General features: G+C 42.0%; 1 protein-coding gene across 1 annotated transcript in view; it reads left to right on the top strand.

The window, feature by feature from the left end:
* The window catches only part of BRAP (BRCA1 associated protein), a 30,615-nt gene extending 8,240 nt beyond the window's left edge, over positions 1-22,375 (top strand). The window contains exons 5-12 of the mRNA XM_077748081.1: positions 1,585-1,698; positions 3,321-3,469; positions 9,308-9,383; positions 10,117-10,255; positions 10,628-10,737; positions 13,039-13,128; positions 17,685-17,788; positions 19,973-22,375. Of these exons, the coding sequence (XP_077604207.1) occupies positions 1,585-1,698; positions 3,321-3,469; positions 9,308-9,383; positions 10,117-10,255; positions 10,628-10,737; positions 13,039-13,128; positions 17,685-17,788; positions 19,973-20,336 (1,146 nt within the window). The 3' untranslated portion in view covers positions 20,337-22,375. The remainder of the gene's footprint in view (positions 1-1,584; positions 1,699-3,320; positions 3,470-9,307; positions 9,384-10,116; positions 10,256-10,627; positions 10,738-13,038; positions 13,129-17,684; positions 17,789-19,972) is intronic.
* Positions 22,376-22,754: the final 379 nt, after the last annotated feature.

Here is a 22,754-nt window from a genome sequence, read left to right as displayed (position 1 = left end):
TCAGTGGTCACTTCCTTCGGTATACAAATTCATTTGCTTACTATGTTGCTTACTCATCCAAAGCATTTGAAGCAAAAGACATTGCTTTTGAAGCATGGGAGAAGCCATTTTAGATTGCCCCTTCTTAATACTTAAGAGATTTATTGTCCAAAAACTGGCTCTTAACATTTTGAAGTCAGGGGGTGGCTCAGTCAGTTAAGCATCTGACTTGGGCTCAGGTCATGATCTCACAGTTTGTGAGTTCGAGCCCCACATTTGGCTCTGTGCAGCCTTCAAAAAAAAAATTTTTTTTTTAAGTTAAAATGCACTGTACTCAATACAGGTTGTTTCCTGAAAAGGAAGCTCCCACCCTGCTCTCTTAAAAATAAATAAATAAATAAATAAAAATCTGTGTTCAGATTTGATCATCCTTCCTCAGCTGCTTAGTTCATTTGGTCATATTAAGAAAGCATAAGTAATCAAGAATCCACACTTGAATTACATCACTGGAGTGAAATTAAAAGCTTCTAAGAAGCTTACAATCTTTTGCTAAAAGGTTCAGAATCCTATGAGGGTAGACAGGCAAGACTCTTGCCTGGTACAGACTTGAATCTCTTCCTAGAGGCTGACAAAGTGGCATTTCCTTTTGCAGAACAACTCCCCCCACACATTTGTCTACGTTGGTAGGGCCAAAGCACACAACTTCCTGTGTTTGGATTAACGCCCATGTGGGAGTAAAATCTAGACAAACCTCGCTCGGCCTCTCAGATGCCTCTAAAAATTGCTGAGTTTAAAAACTGAAATCATCTCTGTTATTTTTTAGTAAGGCTACAATAGAAGGTTTGATTGACTTGTGTTCGTATTCACAAATGCACAGGTGCCTTTGCATCCTTACCTACAGAGGACCGTTTTCCCTGAGTCTATCTATCTTCCACTTCAAGGAATAAGACCATTTGTATTTTAAAGACTGGTTTATCTTAGACCTCCTGATCTTGGCCAAGGGTTTTGCTTTTGATATTAGGTTGTTTAAAACCTCCCAATGGGATCCTTATTTATGGTGTATTATTATTTTGGTTTATTGAAGAGAAGGAGTTGCTTTTTTACTCCAGACAAGTACCTGTGGTCCTTTACTCTCCCTAACACAAATGCTGACGTCTTTTAAAAAAGGACTCTTTCCTAACAATCGTCAGTTATGATTGAGTTCTAAGCTTTGCAAAAATAAAGTGTTTGCTTTCAGCTACTGAGAAAGTGCTGACTTGAAGAAAAAAGTATTGATATCAAGGGAAATGATGACCGTTGTTGGTTGAATATTAAAGTCATACTGGCTGTCAGCTTATTGCACTTCAGCAGCTTCTGCTGGTTTAAGAGAGATTATTGTGTGTCGGGAAACATTGTAGAGACGCAGGCTATTGACCTGCAGAGTTTGACTCACCTGTGAACCTGCTTCCTGCTTCCATAGATGGTACTTGTGACAGTTGCTTTCTCTCCTAAGTATAAATTTTAAATGCTGATGAAGAGAATAATTGAAGCTATGCATCTTGAATAAAAAGCATGTTTTCAGGATATCTCTCTTAATGTTTTCCTTTTCTCCATTGGTATTCCTAGGCTGACGCAGATAGTTTTTATATGGCGTGCAATGGCCGCCAGTTCAACTCGATAGAAGATGATGTTTGCCAACTGGTATATGTGGAAAGGGCTGAAGTACTAAAATCTGAAGATGTAAGTGTGCATCATTCTTATATTTTATATACACATACATATACATATATGTGTGTATATACATATATTACCCATATACATATGGAGAAAGAGAGGAACGAAGAGTGATTACGTTGAATACAAGGTTTCTTTTTAGGGCGATAGGAATGTTCTAGAATTACATAGCGGTGAAGGTTGTACAGTCGTGTGAATGTACTAAAACTCACTGAATTATACACTTAAAAACGATAGATTTTATGTTATATGAATTTTATCTCAGTTTTTTAAAAGTATCCCAAAATGTTAAAAAAAATCTGTTACTGAAACTGAGTGTTCATCTATCCCAGATTAATGAAACATTGCCTAGAGCCTAAAAGGAAGTGTTTTTGCTTCAGATATCAGCCCTTAATCCCTGTCCTGTTTCTTAACTCTGTTTAGATAACAGTTTGTAATTGGTTTGCCATCATCCATGGGACCTTTTTTTACAAAAGGTGCCCACTTAGATCACTTATAAAGAAATAAGTAGATTCAACTCTGTTATATTTTTAAGATTTTCTTTCTTTTAAAGGAGACCTTAAAGGTCTTTTTACCTTGAAATCAGCTTGATGGAAAGAAGTTCTAGTTTGATTGTTCTATCATTAGATCAGGTAAAATAAAAATTGACAGATGGTAAAATCAGGCTTCCTTTATGCCAGGTGCTCTGCAAGGCTTCGGTTTTAGAGATTCTTTTCTCTAAATGAATATGGCTTCTTCAGAGATTTCCTATAAAAAGCTACTCTTCAGGGACCATAGATTAATGTGATTTTTCTCAGCATGTCCTTATTTGTATGTCCCATCTTTGCTTCAAGAATTCCTGTTCGCTTTGCAGCTGGCAGAGCTCAAGTGAGACATCACTGTCTTGGGCGGGGGGGAGGTGGGGAGGCTTTCTTGACCACAGACCATTATGCCCCTGATTTCACACCCTGTTATAGATTCCTGAACTTTTCTTACATAGCAGTTATGACCACTGATAATTATACTTTTTTATACACTTGACTTTTATCTCTCTCTATTAGATTATAAGCTCTGTGAGGACAAGACCTGACCTTGTTCTTTTGCACTTGGCTAATCTACTTTGCTCAGCATTGTTCTACATCTAGATAGCAAGGACTCAATGTGTGTGTTTTAATGAATAAATAAATCAGTGTTATTGATGCTATTATCACTTATCAGGAAGTGTTACGTTTTCATTTACTCTGTGGAAAAATCAGTCTGTCCTATTTATACTCTGCCACTTTTATTCATTTGTGTTCTTTTAGAGTTCCAGACCCTTAGAAGTAGAGCTGGGAGTCTGGTAACGTTTGAGATTCTCTGTTAAGCTTTTGGCAGCCAGTCTCCCTTTCCAAAGTATCAGCTCTGTGAGGGCAGAGATCTTTGTGTGCTTGTTCTCCCCCATACCCACAGTGCTGGGAGTATAAAGGGTGCTCAGTCAGTATTTGTGGTATGAATGAAAATCTTAGCAATTTAAATTACTTGCACAGAGCAGAAATGTTGAAAACATCCTACCAGGAGTCAAAAAGCAACAGGAAAACTAGTTAGCTCAAAACGTATCTCTTAGAACTGTGGAGGAAGAGTCAGGCTTCTTCTGAGCTGTTTCCCTGTAGGGTGCCAGCCTCCCCGTGATGGACCTGACCGAGCTCCCCAAGTGCACGGTGTGTCTAGAGCGCATGGACGAGTCCGTGAATGGCATCCTCACCACGTTATGTAACCACAGCTTCCACAGCCAGTGCCTGCAGCGTTGGGACGACACCACGTGAGTGTGGCGCGAATTCCTCACCATGCCAAAGCCTGTTATCACCTTTCCCAGGATTAAAAATAGCCACCACCAAAAATGAACCATTCTAAGAGCTTGACTTTATACACCCGGGCGCTATAATGGTAAAGGGGTCACGCGGAAGGGCCTTCCATTTTTCTTCACTTTCCTCTGTTTGCGTGGGAATCGGCATCCTTAGACCACGTCATTCTTAGTAGGCTGATTCAGAATCCTTATGGAATTTCCAAAAGCAGCAGGAATTGTTTGCTTCCAAGAGCCAGAGAATGAGAGGGGGAAGAAAAAAAAAAAAGGAAAGCTTAGCTTTGAGGCTCTTAGACCACAGATGAAATCTAGGTCTGAAGTCTCATTCATCACCTGCACTTGAGGTTTACCATTTACTCTGGCTTTCTTACCAATTGGGCTGTCATAGTCTCACATTTTCGATTTAGTGTGCTATTGATGGCTCAGTGGCCAGTGGTAGTAGCAGTCACTGAGCATGAAGCACACGCATGCCTACACCTTCCTGTTTCCCAGGGCAATAGAGGCCTTATTTGTAGAGTGGCATCTCACAGGCACAGAACTGAGGGGTAAGCTGTAACTTGGGTTTTTTTTGTTGCTTTGTTTTGTTCTGTTTTGTTGTGTTGTGTTATAAATCAAGGGTTGCTGCTCCCTTTGTAAACTGTGCTGTGGGACTTAGCTAGAAAAGTAAATTAGACACTGGCCTGGGTTTCCAGTACACAGAGGAAGACACAGAATCAAATAATTGCACAAATAAACGTGCAGTCACAGCTGTAACAGGTGTTACAGAGAAGCAGTGTGCGGCGTTATGACTAGGGAATTAGGCCCTGATACAGAGCTGCCCGAGAATTGTGGTCTCCAGGAGGGCGAGGAGGCGTTAACCGGGGAAAGACAGGGGCCTGAGAGAAAGCAGTGTGTGGACGGGGGTGTGCACGGGAAGGACAAGATCACGTGGCAAAGCCCAGACGTTAGGAAGGTGAACATCCAGAGGAATCTGTTCTCCACCCCAAGTGGCCAGAAGAATCCCAGCTTTCACAGAGCAAGGACCTTGTCTGGCTTGTTCACTGCTGTGCCCTCACCTAGCAGGGGACCTGGCACATTGTAAGGAGCCCAGAAAATACTCTTGAACAAACAAATAAACCCTGGGTTTTCCCTTGAAAAAAGCCACACTGAGATGTACGTGCTCCATAAAGTATTTATTTGTATCTTATGTCCTTGTGTCTGTCCACTACACTGTTTTGGACGCTTCTTTGTTTCCTGCCACTACCGTTCTATTCTCAGGGCAGGTTAACTGCCCCAGGATGTAGCATTTTAAGGTTAGAAGTTGGCTCAGGGACCATAGTGTCCAGCTTCCTCATTTTACAGAGAAGGTAACTGAGGCCCCGACACGAAGCATAGCATGTTGAAAGCATCCTGCAGGGAAGGCCGGAACTGGGACTGGAATTCATCCGTCTGTATGGACAAACCGGACAGCTGTCCTCAAAAACAGTTCTTTCAGCAAGTGGGTTTCAGGCCTCTGCACGGAATAGTGCCGTGGGGGGATGGGAGAGAATCCAAGGTAGATCCTCCGCAGGGAAGTTCAGTCAGCTAAGGGAGTTTACACCTATACGTAAGTGCAATCCAATTCAAGGTAGAAACTGGAGGGAGATAGAGTTGGTTTCCCTCTGAGGGTGGTCAAGAAGGGCTGCATGGAGAAGGCAGCATTGGTACCAGGCCTGGGAGGGTAGTTTTTTGACACAGATGTCAGAGAAGGACATTCTGGGAAGGTTTCCCCTAATATCTCCTCAGGAAGATAAGATGACTACTCAAAGTTATTTTTGAAGGGGAAGGAAGGTAGGGCACCTGGGTGGCTCAGTCGGTTGGGCGGCCAACTTCAGCTCAGGTCATGATCTCAAGGTTGGTGGGCTCGAGCCCCGCATCGGGCTCTGTGCTGACAGCTAGATCAGAGCCTGGAGCCTGCTTCAGATTCTGTATCTCCCTCTCTCTCTGCCCCTCCCCTGCTCATGCTGTCTCTCTCTCTCAGAAATAAATAAAAACGTTAAAAAAGGTTTTTTTCTTTTAAAAATGAAGGGGAAGGAAGGGTTTAATAAACTTCATCATCTTTTAATCAATGAGATGATATGTCATAGAATTCTACATGTATAATACCAATAAGGTGATTTTTGTAATTTTTTTCCCTTTTCTCTCTTTAAGTCTCAGGGATTATACTTAACATTCCAGAAAGCACATTCTGGCATAATATAGGAAAATAGAATTCAGAATTAATTGTTTTATTTAATTTTTTAAAAAATTATTTATTTTAAGAGAGAGAGAGAGAATGAGCAGGGGAAGGGCAGAGAGAGACTGTGAATCTCAAGCAGGCTCTGCAGTGCCAGCGCAGAGCCCAATGCTTAACCTCAACAAACCATGAGATCATGCCCTGAGCCGAAACCAGGAGTCAAACACTTAACCACTGAGCCACCCAGGCACCCCTGTTTGTTTGTTCGTTTGTTTGTTTTAAAGACTTTTTTCTCAGTAAATACACATTTTTTTTTTAAGAGAGAGCATAAGCAAGGAGAGAAAAAGAGGGAGGGAGAGAATCCTAGGCAGGCTCCACACTCAGCGCAGAGCCCAACATGGGGCAAAATCCCACGACCCTAGAATCATGATCTGAGCCAAGATCAAGAATCAGATGCTTAACTGACTGAGCCACGCAGGCACCGTTTATATATTTTTTAATCTAACTACTACCACAGTTGCCACACAGATCGAAGGAATGACCACAAAGCTACTAGTATGTACCTTTGACAAAACTGTTTGCTGTTTGGGGCTCCTGGGTAGCTCAGTCGGTTAAGCATCTGTCTTCAGCTCGGGTTATGATCTCACAGTTTGTGAGTTCAAGCATTGCTTTGAGTGAGCTCTAACATTGCTTCAGGTGAGCCCCGCTTCTCTCTGTCTCTGCCTCTTGCTCACTTTTGCCCTCACTTTCTCAAAAACAACAAAAAAAAGAAAATAATAATAAAATTATCAATATTCTTATTTTTTTTAAAAAAAGCTGCTTGCTGCTCACTATATCTGCCATTCTCGTTTCTGCAAATTTGTCTTCTGACTTCTTTTAAAAGTTTTTATTTAAATTCATGAGTTCTAGCCCCAGGGGCGCCTGGGTGGTTCAGTCAGTTCAGCATCTGACTCTTGGTTTCGGCTCAGGGCATAATCTTGCTGTTCCCGAGTTCAAGTCCTGTGTCAGACTCTGTGCTGGCAGCTCAGAGCCTGGAGCTTGTTTCAGATTCTGGGTCTTCTTTGCTCTCACTGCCCCTCCCCCACTCATGCTGTCTGTCTGTCTCTCTCTCTCTCTCTCTCAAACATAAATAAACATTAAAAAAATTTTTAATTAGGAAAAAAGAGTAGCCTGGGTGGCTTAGTTGGTTAAGCATCCAACTTCAGCTCAGGTCATGATCTCACAGTTCATGAATTTGACTTTGCTGTCAGCACAGAGCCTACTTTGGATCCTCTGTCTCCCTCTCTCCCTGCCTCTCTGTGTCTCTTGAAAATAAACATTAAAAAAAAAAATTTTAATTCCAGTGAGTTAACGTATAGTGTAATGTTAGTTTTAAGTGTGCAATACAGTAATTCACCATTCCCATACCACACCCAATGCTCATCACAAGTGTACTCCTTAATCCCCATCAACCCCATCCCATCCCTTCTTAACCAACCAACAACAACCAGGTTGTTCTCTATAGTTAGGTGTCTGTTTCTTGGTTTGTTCTCTCTCTCTTCTTCCCTTTGTTCATTTGTTTTATTTCTTAAATTCCGCATATGAGTGAAATCATGTGGTATTTATTTTTTCTGACTGATTTCTCTTAGCATTATACTCTCTAGCTCCATCCATGTCATTGCAAAAGGCAAGGTTTCCTTCTCTGTTTTGGCTGAGTGTATTCCATCCTGTGTATATACCACATCTTTACTCATTCATCTATTGATGGACACTAGGGCTGCTTCCATAATGTGGCCATTGTTGGTAATACTGCTGTGAACATCAGAGTGTGTGTCTGGCTTCTCTTTTGATACTAAACAAAGAGACATACTAGATCATTTAGCCTTCTCTTAGGAAATGCAGATAGAACCTCCTCATTTGTGATAAGAACTTCATGTTCTTCCTGCTTATGTCCTTTTCTTGGTTTTATTTACTCAGTTGGGTAACAAATGGATACAAGGTGTATCTTAAGCATTCTTTCTTCTTGGTGCCAGTTCCCAGTTAGCTTCAACTATAACCCACTTTTTATCATTGTTGCCTGCTTGATAAAAATATTCATGACTGGTACTTAGTGTTACTTTCTCTTGAGTATAACAGAAAAGCATTAATGGATTTTTAAATCCTTTTCCCCCAGGTTTATCAAACTATAATTGATCACCATAAATTGTATGTATTTCAGGGCACCTGGTTAGCTCAGTTGCTAGAGCATGTGACTGTTGATCTCAGGGTCTTGAGTTCAAGCCTCATGTTGGGGAGAGAGATTACTTAAAAAGATAATAAAATCATTTTAAAGGGTAACCTTTACCTCCAATGTGGAGCTTGAACTCATGACCCTGAGATGAAGAGACACATGGTCCACTGATTAGGCCAGCCAGGTGCTCCAAGTTTACTTAAAAAAAAATTCAGGTATTTAAAATGTACAGCCTGATGACTCAACATACATATATGTTATGAAATATTCACAACCAAGCCAATCAGCATATATCTATTACCTTACACCTTTACCAGTTTCTTTTTTTTCCTGGGTATGTATATGTATGTGTGCTGAGAATACCCAAAGTCTGTCTTCTAAGCAAATTTCAAAAACAATACAATGTTGTCCGCTATACTCACATTGATGTGAACCAGTTCTCCAGAATTGATTTATCCTGTGTAATTGAATCCTGTACCCTTTGACCAACATCTCCTTACTGTGCCCTCCCCACAGCCCCTGGTGCCCATCTACCTTTCTCCTCTCTGTTTCTTGTGGGTTTAGCTTCAGTGCCATTTTCATTGGCTTTCTGTAAATTGAAACTGGAGTACTTAGAGAGCACTGGTATCCTCTTCCACAATGTCATGTGCATTTCAGGAAATACATTAACTTTTTTGGTGGGGATGGGGGTGATAACTCTTAGGAGCACTTAGAGAGGATGGGGTAAGATTTTGAGTGATTTAGATCTTTAGGAAATAGCGATAAGGTGGATTGTTGGAAGTAAAAAATGCCTTATGGATAACCAGACATAAAACAAAATTTGGGGGCTCCTGGGTGGCTCAGTCGGTTAAGCATCAGACTTCGGCTCAGGTCATGATCTCAAGGCTCATGGGTTCAAGCCCTGCGCCAGGCTCTGTGCTAACAGCCAGCTCAGAGCCTGGAGCCTGCTTCAGATTCTGTTTCCCTCTCTCTCTGACCCTCCCCTCCTCACACTGTTTCTCTCAGAAATAAATAAAACATTTTTTAAAAAATTTTTTTAAAAACAAAAAAAACAAAATTTGTAACTTATCTTACATCCTTAATTCTAACCTGTACATATTTAGTTCTTTGATTAAGCTTTAGACAGAAGAGTGGAAAAAGGGATGAAGCAGATCAAGATTCCTCCCTTCTCCTTTATCAAGATGTTGGGTTTTTGTTTTGGTTTGGTTTTTGGTTTTTTCATTTTGTTTGCAAATAGCTTTAAAGTGTTCTTTGAGTGATATCCTTAGTTATGATAAGCTGTAACCTATAGTATGTGAGAGACAGAAGATTTAAAATTTGGTTTTTGACTTTTGGTTCTGTAACAGCTGTCTTTTGTGTTTGATCTGTGCTGTCACTTTTGTGTCCTGGACAGGTGTCCTGTGTGCCGGTACTGCCAGACACCGGAGCCAGTAGAGGAGAATAAGTGTTTCGAGTGTGGGGTTCAGGAAGTAAGTAATGGCTTGTGGGAAAGAATAATGAACACAGCTTTAATGCTCTGGGGTTTCTTCTGCTCTTTGTGGCTTAAATTCTTTTCAATTCTTTTTCAGGCTGATTGTTTTTTTCTTTTTGTCTCGGGTCATTCAAGAAATATGAATACATTATTTTATACTCTGAAGCAAAAATCTCTGTGCTTTATTCTGTATTTTTTGAAAAGGACTAGACTTTTACTGCTAAATTGTGAATAATTTGTCTTGCTGTTTCCCTAGAGTTCCTTAAAAACCAGAGCAAGAAAATGACCCATAAAAGCATCCTTGCTTTTTGCATTTTAAACACATATTTATTCAGAACTCCTGTAGAGGGGGCGCCTGGGTGGCTTAGTCGGTTGAGCGTCCGACTTTCACTTAGGTCATGATCTCGCGGTTCGTGGGTTCGAGCCCCGCATCGGGCTCTGTGTTGACAGCCAGCTCAGAGCCTGGAGCCTGTTTCAGAGTCTGTGACTCCTTCTCTCTCTGACCCTCCCCTGTTCACGCTGTGTCTCTGTCTCTGTCTCTCTCTCTCTCTCTCTCTCTCCCCCCGCCCCAGAAATAAATAAAACATTAAAATAAAATTTTTTTTTTCTTTTAAATGAAACTCCTGTAGAAATAAGTCACCTTCATTCTGTGTCAGTGCCTTTCCCACTCTGAGTGAGCCAGGTCATATGTTTTTGTACAACTAATTAAGATCTTACCTTCTCCTTGGCAGAACCTTTGGATTTGTTTAATATGTGGCCACATAGGATGTGGACGATATGTAAGTCGACATGCTTATAAGCACTTTGAGGAGACCCAGCACACATATGCCATGCAGCTCACCAACCATCGAGTCTGGGACTATGCTGGAGGTGAAGGACATTCTCGCTTTCTAATTTGGATTCATTCTGCATGAACATGTCTCCCTCAGAACCTCTCCCCTTCCTCTCAGAGCTTGAAATCTTCTTGCTGTCTGTGGCAAACTTGAATTCTCAGGGTGCCCCATAGGCCACTATTTCCTACAAATGGCCTGAATTGCCCATTATAAAGACAGTTAATACTTCCATACTTGCCCTCTGACTCTTTCTTAAATTCAAACGAGTTGGCCCATTTGTACATAAGAATTGCAAGGCATTTAATTTAGACCTGCAAAAACAAAAATTCTGGCCAAGTTAAAAGTGTATGCAGACCCTTTTCATTCTAAAGAAACAAGCCTTGATTGATTCATTCATTCTTTTCTTTAGATAATTATGTCCATCGACTGGTTGCAAGTAAAACAGATGGAAAAATAGTACAGTATGAATGTGAGGGTGATACTTGCCAGGAAGAGAAAATAGATGCCTTACAGTTAGAGGTAAGATACTTTGTTATAAATTACTAAGTATCTTTTTCTCCTGCTTTTTACTTTCCTACCTTAAAAAGTGGCTTGGGCTTTTACTTTGCCATTTGCTGTGTGTCAACTATTTTTTAAAGTTCTATCATTGCTGTGGAAGATTATTAAAATACTTTTATTCTATCTAATTTTCATCTTTGAAAGTCTGAGTTTCACTCTGTCATCTTATTTTGAATGGGATGTTTCTCATTGTCTCAAGTTCAGTGTTAAGGTGGTCCTCCAGCTGCAATAAAGCTAGAAGTTAAGAATCTTCCTGTTGGCATCACAGTAGCAGTTGGAAACTGAACAGGTCAGAATGAGGAAACCCCAGTAACATCCTTCCATGGCCAGGAAGCTTTTTGCATATCTTGGGTATTTTATGAATTAGATGCTTATGTACTCAAAGTGTGTATTTATACACACACACACACACACACACACACACACACAAAGCCGTTTGGGGTATTCATATATAGTTGGAGAAACAACAAAATTAGCACAGTCCAATTTTTCACTGTAGCAGTAAATCCCATCTCCTATAAAATTGGTATATTATAACTTTATGGTAATGAAGGAGAAGTTTAACATGAGTCTTCTTTTGTATTAATTTCAAACTGATTGTTTTAAAAGCAGATCGCTTAGGGGTGCCTGGATGGCTCAATCGGTTAAGTGTCCAACTTCAGTTCAGGTCATGATCTCACAGTCCGTGAGTTCAAGCCCTGTGTCAGGTTCTGTGCTGACAGCTTGGAGCCTGGAGCCTGCTTCGGATTCTGTCTCCCCCTTTCTCCGCTCCTCCCTCTCTCTCTCAAAAATAAATAAACATTAAAAATTTTTTTAAACAAATAGTTTATTAGCCTGGGGAGGAAATGGATATTTGAAAACTTGCTTATCTCTGGACTTTTATGGTCTAATAGATTGAGTAGAATGGCCCAAGATAAGGCTGATGTTTAATTGTATTAATATGAAAAAGTTTAAACCTTTTACATTAAGTTTTCAGAAGTAACCCTTTCACATTAACTCTAAGTGTATTCATGCAACAGATGTTTATTGAAGTCTGCTGTCTGTCAGCCACTGTCCTTGATCCTGGGAGTACAGCATTGAACAGACTCCCTGCCCTCAAGGAGTGTACATTCTAGTGGCACACACACAGTCTCCCATCGGACCCTTCTCCCTCTTGCACCTTCGTTCTCTTCTCCAGCTTACAAGCATATTCACATCTCTTTTTAGTCTTTTAGAATGGTTTTTCTGAAATGCAGATGTGACATTGCCACTCCATGGCCCACATTTCTCAATATAATACCCCAGGGCCTTCTACAGACTCCATCTGCCCATACCTTGCACCCTAGGCTTATTGATGTTACTCCATCATCATCTTGAAGAGATCCTACGTGTCCACAGCTCACATCTGGGTCCAGTAGTTCTCTGGAATCAGATCTCTGTCTTTACGTATCTCCACCTGTCTGTCGAGAGCCCTCCCATCTCTCTCCTCTCAAGACTCCTCCCAGACCCTACAGTCGTAAGCCATCTATCCTTTCTCAGTAGTTACACAGTACTGTTCATTTGTTCATGCAGTCAAGTAGCAAACATTTCTTGACATCCAGCATATGCCAGGCACTGGGGCTACAGAAAGAAAGAGCCCTCACTTTGAAAGAGTTCATATTCTAGTCAGGGAGATCTGGTGATTAAGTGCTAGCATCCTAAGTGCTGTTAATGACAGGCATTATGCTAAGGGAGCTGAGAGGGGTGCTTAACCCCAGGCTGGGAGGGACAGGGACAGCTTTCTAGAGTAGGGAGTGAGCTGATTTAACACTTTGATTTTAAAAACCTTGGGGTTCTTCTTAAAATTAACTTGATGGGGTAGCTGGGTGGCTCATTTGGTTGGGTATCTGACTTCAACTCAGTCATGATCTCACGGTCTGTGGATTTGGGCCCTGCGTGGGGCTCTGTGCTGACAGAGCCTGGAGCCTGCTTTGGATTCTGTCTCCCTCTCTCTCTGCCTCTCCCCAGCTTGTGCTCTCTCTCTCTCTCTCAATAATGTACATGTCTCTGCTTGCTTGTCCAGACATTGTAAGCCCCAGGTCAGGGGTGTAATTGACATCTCTGTATTCCCATGATTTGTTGAGCAGAGTGTAACCAAGATGTAATACATGTTCTGATGGTTATATTTACTCTTATAGGTCAATAAAAGTCAGGTTTTTAAAAAAATAAAAATAAATAAAAGGTTTTATCGAAATGCAGAAACTATAGTGATTTATGTTTTGGTGTCTGTTGTCTCTTTTTCAGTATTCATATTTACTAACAAGCCAGCTGGAATCTCAGCGAATCTACTGGGAAAACAAGATAGTTCGGATAGAGAAGGACACAGCAGAGGAAGTAAGTTTCTGTCTGGATGCCGCAGACGTGCTACATGGCAGGGCTATCTGATGTTGGGTGGGAAAAGGCAGAATACAAGAAAAGAGGAATGCTGGAATCTTCCTTATTCTGATACAGAGATAGAGAATTGTTTTGCCTCTAAAAAGAAACCTTTGTCATATGTCAGTTATATCTCAATAAAGCCTGGGTGAGGGGGGTGGCGGTGGAGAGAAGAAAGGAAACAAGAATTTGGAATCAGTAGGCTCACCCCAGTAATCTAACTTTAGATCAGGATTCCAGAGAGAAGTGGTTAAAAACATGAATCATCATCATTATATTACAGACTTAGCCCCTGAAGGCAGTGTCAGGCAACAAGAAATTCTAGACCACAATGAGAATGAAATTAGTCAAAATGAGGAAAAGGAAGAGGCAAAAATATGCTGTTGCAAATGCATTCAGCTGAGCATTATTTAAGAAGGGGAAGGAAGCCAACATACACTCTCACCTAGAGTTCCTGAATCCAGAAGAATGTATTAAAGTTGTATGCTGAACTCTATATTATACTAAATATAAGGAAGAAACGAAATACCTGCTATGTATCCTGAAAAAAGAAAACTTGGATTTAAAGACTTGAGTATTTTGGTATTTTTATTGGGGAGAGATTTGTTTCTTAACTTCAATCAGTCTTTCTAGTGCTTTGTGCAATTCCGTTTAAAAAAAATAGAAGTATGTACAGGAGGCTTGTAATTTGAGTCAGCCAGTTGGTTTGTCAGCTTGGGAACAGCTGCTTTGAGGAGCTGCGTGTGGGCTTCTGTGGCACTGAGACGGTGCTGAGCCCTTGAAATTGAAAAGAAGAAAATCAGGCAGAGGTGCTAGAGCTTCCGTGGTTCCGTGATGCCTTATTTGTCTGGGACAGAGGTTTTCGAATTTAACAAAATCCTTGAAAGAAGATGCCACTCACTTCTCCACCAGGTAAAAGAGAAAAGTGGTGTGATTTGGGTGGAAACCCAGATGGAGGGCCCAGAGCTTCAACTGCTTGCTTTTCCCATCATGTCCAGCATGTGCAAGGGACCCTGATGGCTCCAAAGAAGGCATTTTTTTTTTCTTTTAACATTTACTCAGAGAGACAGAGACAGAGTGTGAGCAGGGGAGGGGCAAAGAGAGAGGGAGACACAAAATCAGAAGCAGGCTCCAGGCTCCGAGCTGTCAGCACAAAGCCTGACGTGGGGCTCGAACACATGAACGGTGAGATCATGACCTGAGCCGAAGTTGGACATTTCACTGACTGAGCCATGCAGGCGCCCCAAAAAAAGGCATTTTGAAAACCAGTGAGCTCCTGAGGGTTCATGTAGAATGAGTGCTCCAAGAATCTTTCTCGGGTTCTAGGGACAGTATTCATAATTCACGGATCCTCTTAGTATTCAGTACAGGCTTTAAATTTTTTTTAAATGCTTGGGGTGCCTGGGTGGCTCAGTCGGCTGAGCATCCGACTCAATTTCAGCTCAGGTCATGATCCCAGGGTCATGGGGTTGACCTCAGTATGTCAGGTTCTGCACTGAGTGTGGAACCTCCTTAAGATTCTCTGTCCTTCTCCCCAACTTGGCACATGTACTTGTGCATGCATACTTTCTCTCTCTGAAATAAAATCACAGTAACACTAAAATAAATAAAATCCTTAAATGATTATTTTGGTAATTTTGTGAGTCCCCGGCATAACTATACCTTCCGACCGGGACTGCGGAGCCAGGCTCAGGTCTCATCTGTGTGGAAGCTGGGGTTCCCCTGGAATGGAGCAGGCAGGGCCAGGCTCACACACAGGCCATGCCTGTTAGCCCCGGTTTCTGGGTATGCCTACAAATGAGGAGAAATCAAGTTTCTCAAATTAAGGCTCAATACCAGCTTTAAAATGACCTTTAGTTCAAAGTTGTTGTTTAGCAAAAACCTTCCAAGTGGTGGAGGTGCCTTTCCAGAGGCACTCAGGGTCACTTGCTGTCCTGCTTCTGAATGGGCTTGGTTGGAACACACATTGGAAGGACATGCCTCCGGCAGCACCCAGGACGCCGAGCTCCGGTTACCGAGCCTTGGTGTCAAGTCCTGAGTCCCGGGGAGGAGCACTGGCAAGTCCACACAGCCTCCATACCAGGTGTTTCCACAGGGGGTCTACCTAAGTGCTTCATGCAGACCCTTGAGAGCTAAGCTTAGGGTTCTCTCTGCCTTCTAAGACCCTTTAGGATTAATTGCATTCTCTAACAAATGTCCATGAAAAGCAAGTCAAGGGGCCAGAAAGCTAAAAACTAGAACTTGTGTTTCCTTTTACGTAGGGGTAAGATGGATGTCAGAGCAGCCCCAAATATAAAGCTTGAAGGGCTTGAAAAGGATGTTCTGTTTTCCAATAACAAATGTTGCTTATCTGTAAGTTAATGAGTGATGCAGACCGTTTGTTCCTGCCACGGTCCTCCTTTTGACCAGTCGTCTGTCCGTCGGCACCTCCAGCAGGAGAGCATGTGCAGGGCAGAACCGCGGCGGACCACGGGCATCACTGATGGGGATTCTTGTTCATGGTGCTCACTGTGGACTTCAGTTACAACACTACTCCATCCCCAACCCCCACCCCACAGTGCCTTTGGTAGTGCGGTCATTATAGCGTGGGAGAGTCTGTTCTAGAAAATGAAGCTCATGCCCACTCCAAGTTTCTTGTTGTAGTGGGGCCACGTATGAAATGAAGAACATGGAGCAGGCAGTCAGGATGGGTGAATTCCTCTACGAATCCTTTTCTCCTTGCACCTCTAGCTCTATGTAAATCAGTACTTTTTCCACCTGTGGATTGTGAAATGAGTTTGGTGGAGCACAGCTGGCATTTTTATTAATCAGGGCAGGATAAATATAAAATATCACAGTGCGTTATCATATTTAATACTGTTTTGTGAAGCTCTTGTGTCACGTGTGTGTGTACGTATACTGAGTGTTTCTTACTGTGACTCATGGTCAGAAATGTTCTAAAAAGACACTAACTTAAACCATTGTAACATTTGTCTCTAGCAATATTAAAAAGCTTCTTGGAGTTATTTGGTTACTTTTGATTTAAGTGTGTTTGGCTTAAGTATCTTGAGTGAGCAAAATGTGCACAGTTTTGTTCCTTTTGACAGTCATTTCTCTCCAATTTCCCTAAACTGACTCCTGTTAGTTTAGGAGACCGTGTAAGAAGGATCCTAGTGGTCTTTTATTTCAAAACAATAATGAGGAGAAAATTAATACCAAACTAGATTTAGAGCAGTTTTTAAGCTATTTTTATTTTTATGACATAGAGGAATCTTCTTCGAATTGCATATTTTTCTAACTTAACAGAAGTTAGCTATAAAGTTAATTTCTACAGTTATTTTCTTACTACTTAAAAAAACAGTGCTGTTAGAAATCTGCTCGGCAGGCTGTATGGCAAGTTTTTAGAGGAAAGTATTAAAAACAGTGGGCCTTTTTCTAACATGATGGATGTTGCGTGCATGGCAGATCCCTGCTGAGAGTTTAGATCTGCCCAAAGGTCATTTTTCCTTTGCTGTATAGCTGTGGCCTGCAGTGTGGTGCAGAGAGGTTTAGAACTTGGGCCCAGTCCCAAATCTACCATGCTCTAGCTGGGTGACCTTGGGCATATTGCCTCACCTTGCCATAAGCCTGTTTCTGTAAAAAGTTGACACACTGAAGTCTCTGGCTTCTTATCAGATATAAAGGGGGTACTGCTTACAAAACACCTGGCTGGTGCTTGGGCCATAGGATTTGAATTCTCAGTCCCTTTCAGTTTCTGTTATCACTGCCTCATGATCCACCCAGCCTCACTACTTCTTCTCCCCTCCCCCCCCAGTCTTCTCCCTGTGTCCTCAGACTGGTAGAGGTGACGCATTTCTCAGTTCAGTCAGCAGACCTGACTCAATCCACTGTCTCCTTAGCTAGACTCCCACAGACTCTTGGTTTCTGACACAATACACCAGAATTTAAAAATTCTCTTCAGTTTATAAGACAGTGTAACATAAGTTAGTTCTCTCTATATTGCACTTATAAATTAATTCAAAACAAGAACCGCTTATGTTCCATGTGGCTTCATGGTACATGAGAAAATTTAATAATGAGGTTTTCGGGGTGGGGGCAGGGTTGGACCCAAACAGCTAAAATCCATTATCACAATTTTCTTGCATTAGATTAGGTTTTTAGATTATTTGGTTGGTAATTTTTGGGATGTGATCTCAGAAGGGAAGAAATGGTGAGTTAAGAAAGGGAGGCTCTGGTCTGGCCTCTGACAGAACATCTCCTGCCTTACTGCCGAAGTCTTGCTCTTTACTTCCGAGCAGTTTCACTTGCCATGTAGCTGTGATCCCTCGTTCATCCTGGTATAGAGAAATGGAAAAAAAGGATTTCTCAAAATGTTTATTTCTGTTAGAGAAATTCTTTGAAATGATTATCTCACTTTTTCTTAGTTTGGTTTGTCAGAGTTACACACAGGTCATCGAAAAAACGCTTGTGAAGTTAGCCCCAGAGACCCCACAGCTATGCCGCCGCAAAGTGAAACAGATCTCTGTTTGCTCTTCCAGATTAACAACATGAAGACCAAATTTAAAGAAACAATTGAGAAGTGTGACAATCTGGAGCACAGACTAAATGATCTCCTAAAAGAAAAGCAGTCTGTGGAAAGAAAGTAGGTGTAATCGGTCTCTTCTTTAACTTAGCTGTCTCAGGCTCCGTAAACAAGTCCTCTCCTCCATTCCAGTGAAAACACTTTCCATTTCAAGGGCGTCTATCACTAGGTTTTCAGGGGTCTCCCTATTTATGGAGCAAACATATGGTGACTTCCTGTTTATTAAAGACTACAGCACTTCAGGCCAGATGGACGCCGTGTGGAAAGCAGTGCTCTCTCCCAACATCTGTGCTCACGGTGTGCAGATATTGTCCACTGTAGCCTGTAGAAAGCAGTCCCCTTGTGCTTGGAGCCACAGCGTCTCTGAGCCATGGTGGCTGAGAACTGACCGGAGACAGCCCGTGTCTGAGCCGGACATGGCGTGCATTCTGGCCTTAGGCAGGAGTTAAAGGCCAGAGTTGTTGAATACGGAAGAAAAAATTCAAGACCAGCATGGCAAGAACATCCTCCACTACTGTGATATGGGGAGATACTTGGTGCTCATGGAAATTACCTTTCTCGTTTAAGTAGATTCACAAAAATAGTTGGGCTTTTTACCTCCAGACAGTGGATGAAAAATAAGGAGGAGAACTTTTAAAAGCTTTTTTTTTTTTTAAAGAAACCTTTATTCTGGAATAAATTCAGATTTTCAGAGGTTGCACTGAGTTGCCATAGCCCTTCACCTGTTTTCTCCAGTGTCAGAAGTTATTTTAATAGGGTTTTTTTTGTATTGTGGCAAAATCTATGTAATAAAATTTGTCATATTCACTGTAAGTGTATAATTCAGTGGCACTAAGTGGCATTCACAACATCCTGCTACTGTCACCATCATCTGTTTCAAAATTTTTTCATCACCCACACACTCTCTGCCAAAGGTTTTTTTTTTCTTTTAAATATTTTATTTTTTTATTTTTTCCCCACACCCTTAAATATCTTATTTTTAAGGAATCTCTACACCCAACATGGGGCTTGAACTCACAGCCCCAAGATCAAGAGTCTCATGCTCTACTGACAGCCAGCCAGGAGCCCCAAAGTTGTTTTTTTTTTTTTTAACTGTTATAAAAACGACACAATAGGATTAATAGAAATTAAAATAGTCTATACTTTCGGCTCCCTAACAAACTGAACTATATTAAAGAATTAAAAGTGGAAGTTTTCTCCCAGTCTGCAGATTTTGCTATCTAAAGGTTACTGCTGTTAATTGATAGTACCAGTGAATATTTGCTTTTCCAGATCTTTTGCTATATCCATATGAATGTGTCACATATCTTTGTTTCTAGAAAAATAGAATAATATTAGGTATTCTGTTTGGTAAAACATTCTGTTTTGGAGACTTTTTTTTTTCATACTGACACATGTAGATCTACCTTGGTCTTTCTGACAGCTGCACGGCATTGCATCGGATGGGGGTTCCATAATAATTTTAATGGGTCCCCAATTGATGGACATTTAAGTTGTCTCAAGTCTTAGACTAATATAAACTATGTTGCAATGAGCCTTCTTCTCCATGTTTCTTTTAGTACAGTCTTGAATATACTTTATAGGGTAAGTTCCTAGAACAGGTGTGTCAGAGGGCATGTGAAATTGTGGCTTTTATAGATCTTGCCACGTTGACTTCCAAAGAGCTTGTCCCAGTCCGCACTCCAGTGCCAATGCCTAGAAGTTCCTCTTTTCCCCGCAGCTGGTCTCTTTGGCACTCTGATACATACAAATGTATCTCCAGTGGGTCTTAATTTGTAATTCTTGCCCTCTGAGTAAGATTGAGCATCAAGAATAAGGCACTCCCTATTCTTGAAAACTCTTCTCCAGTAAATGCAGTGAGGTCAGAGCACTTGACTCTCCAAGAATGTCACTTTTCCTCATAACTTCTTTATCATAGCTGTTATCTCTGAGCCATCTATTTAACCCGAGACTGCAAAACAGAGGAGCAGTAGAAGCTTTACCATGAATCATAGAGTCGTTTCCACTATTGAAAAATTTCTGATGCTTAGAAAAACTGTCTTGAAGCTACGCTGTTAACCAGAGCAGAGTCCTTGCTTTGTATGGCAGTCGCGATGGCAGCAGTCTCCCTCCGCCACAGGAGGGAGGAGTCCAGTCCCTAAATGAATTCTGAGATCATAGCGCCTCTGTTCAATCCCAGAGCAGAAAGGGGACTGTGTCAGCAAATGAAAAAACATGCTTTTGTCTTCCTTTGTTTTGCAAAAGGTGTACCCAGCTAAACACAAAAGTGGCCAAACTCACCACAGAGCTCAGAGAGGAGCAGGAAATGAACAAGTGTTTGCGCGCCAACCAAGTCCTCCTGCAGAACAAGCTGAAGGAGGAGGAGAGGATGCTGAAGGAGACCTGCGACCAGAAGGATCTGCAGATCACCGAGATCCAGGAGCAGCTGCGTGACGTCATGTTCTACCTGGAGACGCAGCAGAAGATCAGCCACCTGCCTGCTGAGACCCGGCAGGAAATCCAGGAGGGACAGATCAACATCGCCATGGCCTCGGCCTCCAGCCCCCCCTCTTCGGGGGGCGGTGGGAAGCTGCCCTCCAGGAAAGGCCGCAGCAAGAGGGGCAAGTGACCTTCCGAGGAACGCACGTCCCTGAGACTGGTTCCCGGCACAGTGAGGGTGTGCTGGGGCTTCCGCTGAATGTGAGGGTGGACCTCAAATAAGTACCAGTGAGGATTGAGCCACAGTTGTTTGGATCTGTCATTTGCTAGCGCATGGTGTGATAAACGTAGGGGGCTGATGACCCAGAGCGCCGATGGAGATGGGCCGGGTTTTAGCAGGTGGCTGCCATTTTCAACCGTAACCGTTCACTAACCTCAGACATTCTAATGACCATTTTGCCTTCCTACTTGAGAGAAGCCCCAGCTCTGCTGTGCATTTTCCGTTGTATTTATTGAGTCTGTGTATTTGACGTTCGGTTCTGGGGTTGGTTTAAGATGTCAAATTTTTTTTTTTTTTATAGCCTCAAAGGTAATGTTACCTGAGGTCTAGCAGCTGCTTTAAAGAGAGGTTTGCACTGGCCACTGAGGATTTATGAAAACTCCCCGGTGTTAGTCTGACATCCTTGTCATCCCCTCCCTGCGTCTGGGAAGAATTGGTTGAATGTCATATGAACGGAGGCTGGGCCTGTAAACCTTCAGTCCCTAGCCTGTCCCAGCAGCCCCCTCTGGCTCTGGGGCTAGCCAGGAAAAACAACTCTGGGGCGGGCTGAGCAGACCCAGGGTGGTGGGTGCTTCTACGTTGTTTCTTTCTGATGACTCCAGGCCTCATTATGAACCTCAAGTAAAGAGGGGGCTGACTGATTGCTCTGAGACTCCGATATCAGAGTGGAGTTCCTAGCATCTAGCAAGAATCAGCAAGCAGACTTACCATCCATGTGAAAATGGGCGGTGAGGCCTCTGACTAGCTGATTGTGTATTTTGCTGGGATCAGTATTTTCTGAATGTTTACAAAAGATTGGGCTGCATGCTCAGGTTGCGGCTAGAGGGAGCTTGGGCAGATTTTCAGTTATGCTTTCAAGATACAACCAAAGGCTGTTTCTAAATCCGAAAATTAGAATTTTAACAGGGCCCCTTTAAAACAGTCATGCAGTGCTCATTGTGAGCCAACAGAGGGGCCATGTACTTTCTCTAGAAACCTTAACGTAGTAATTCATAATACACAGCAATTAAGCCAAGTTAAAGGAGGACCTGTGTTGGAATTTAGCTTCCAGAAGGGGTAGCTGGATAGATGAACAAGACGTACCCTGAAATGATGGGTTTTGTTTTCTGCTTTAGAGTTAGCCAGAGTTTCCCAATGATCACATTTTAGAATTGTTTTCAGCCTATGGTTAGGCCTCATCCCCTTTGGCCTGAATGTCTTTCTCGTTCCTTGTTAGCACACAAACCATATTGCTAATCACCATCCATTTTTGTGGGATGCCCCGGGTCATTTCCCAGAAACCCTCACCTGTAACTTTGCGAAATGAATGTACTCAGACATTCTCAATTTCTACTTTGGCCAGACCGACTCTGGAAGTGCCCCTTGGACTACCATATACAGACACCTTAAAGCAAAAGTGGGAATGTAAAGCGTAACCTAATTCTCTTTCCTATAGAGATTCTATTTTATTTAAAATCTATTTTTACACTAGTTAGAATCCTGCTTTTTTGGCCAAGTACTTGTCTTGCATGTCTGACCTTGCAGAAGCTGGGGTGGATCGTAGCATACTAATTACGAGAGTTAGAAGTAGTTTACAAAGCTTGCTCACTCCTCATATTCCCGTGATCCCCTCCACCAAGCAGCCCCACCACCAGCTGGGGCAACCAAGATTTTCAGTACAGGTGGGATAAGTGTCCTGAAAGGCTGTGCCCAGAGGAATGAGCAAATAGGCAAATGTTTCCAAACTACTTGAAGGTTTAAAAATGTTTTCCAGGGAAAAAAAAAGGCATCTTATCAAGATACATAAAGAAAGTGTTTTTAAAAAAGGTCAAAGAGTCATGTTTAAATTTGACAAAATTACATAAGATAGAAACTATTAGTATTTTCTTCAGGATGGAAATGAACCACTTAATAAATCCATACCACCTTGAACAATGAAATTGCATTAAAATAACCAAACTTTGAAATGATTCTGCCCCGTGTGAAATCTGTGTCTGGCTGGTTCTGGTTGACGTTTGCTTGGGAGCTTATATCTGGACAACCTAAGAAAGTGTCCGTGACCTGAATTTAAAAGCAGCATAAAAACCGTCCCCTCAACAATATATGAGCAAGCTAGATTATTCCTCTTTCCACCCCCTTTGCTCCAACTTCCCAAACTAATACAAAGTAGCTGAACTGAATACAGAATAAGGAAAATTGTCTGAATTTAAAGGGTCGAGATGGGATGAGACCCAGCCACAACTCGTTTGCCAATGGAAAGCAATCAAAATACAGGCCTGAGACCTACCAGGCCCTCTAGCAAGCTGAGGTGGTTTTATCTTCTGAAACTGTCCCAAATGTGACCTGTCT

Source organism: Crocuta crocuta, unplaced genomic scaffold (genome assembly GCF_008692635.1).
Source record: "Crocuta crocuta isolate KB4526 unplaced genomic scaffold, BGI_CrCroc_1.0 scaffold29, whole genome shotgun sequence".
NCBI classification, from domain to species: domain Eukaryota; kingdom Metazoa; phylum Chordata; class Mammalia; order Carnivora; family Hyaenidae; genus Crocuta; species Crocuta crocuta.
Note: the sequence above shows the minus strand (reverse complement) of the source record. Positions and strands in the feature narration are given on the sequence as shown.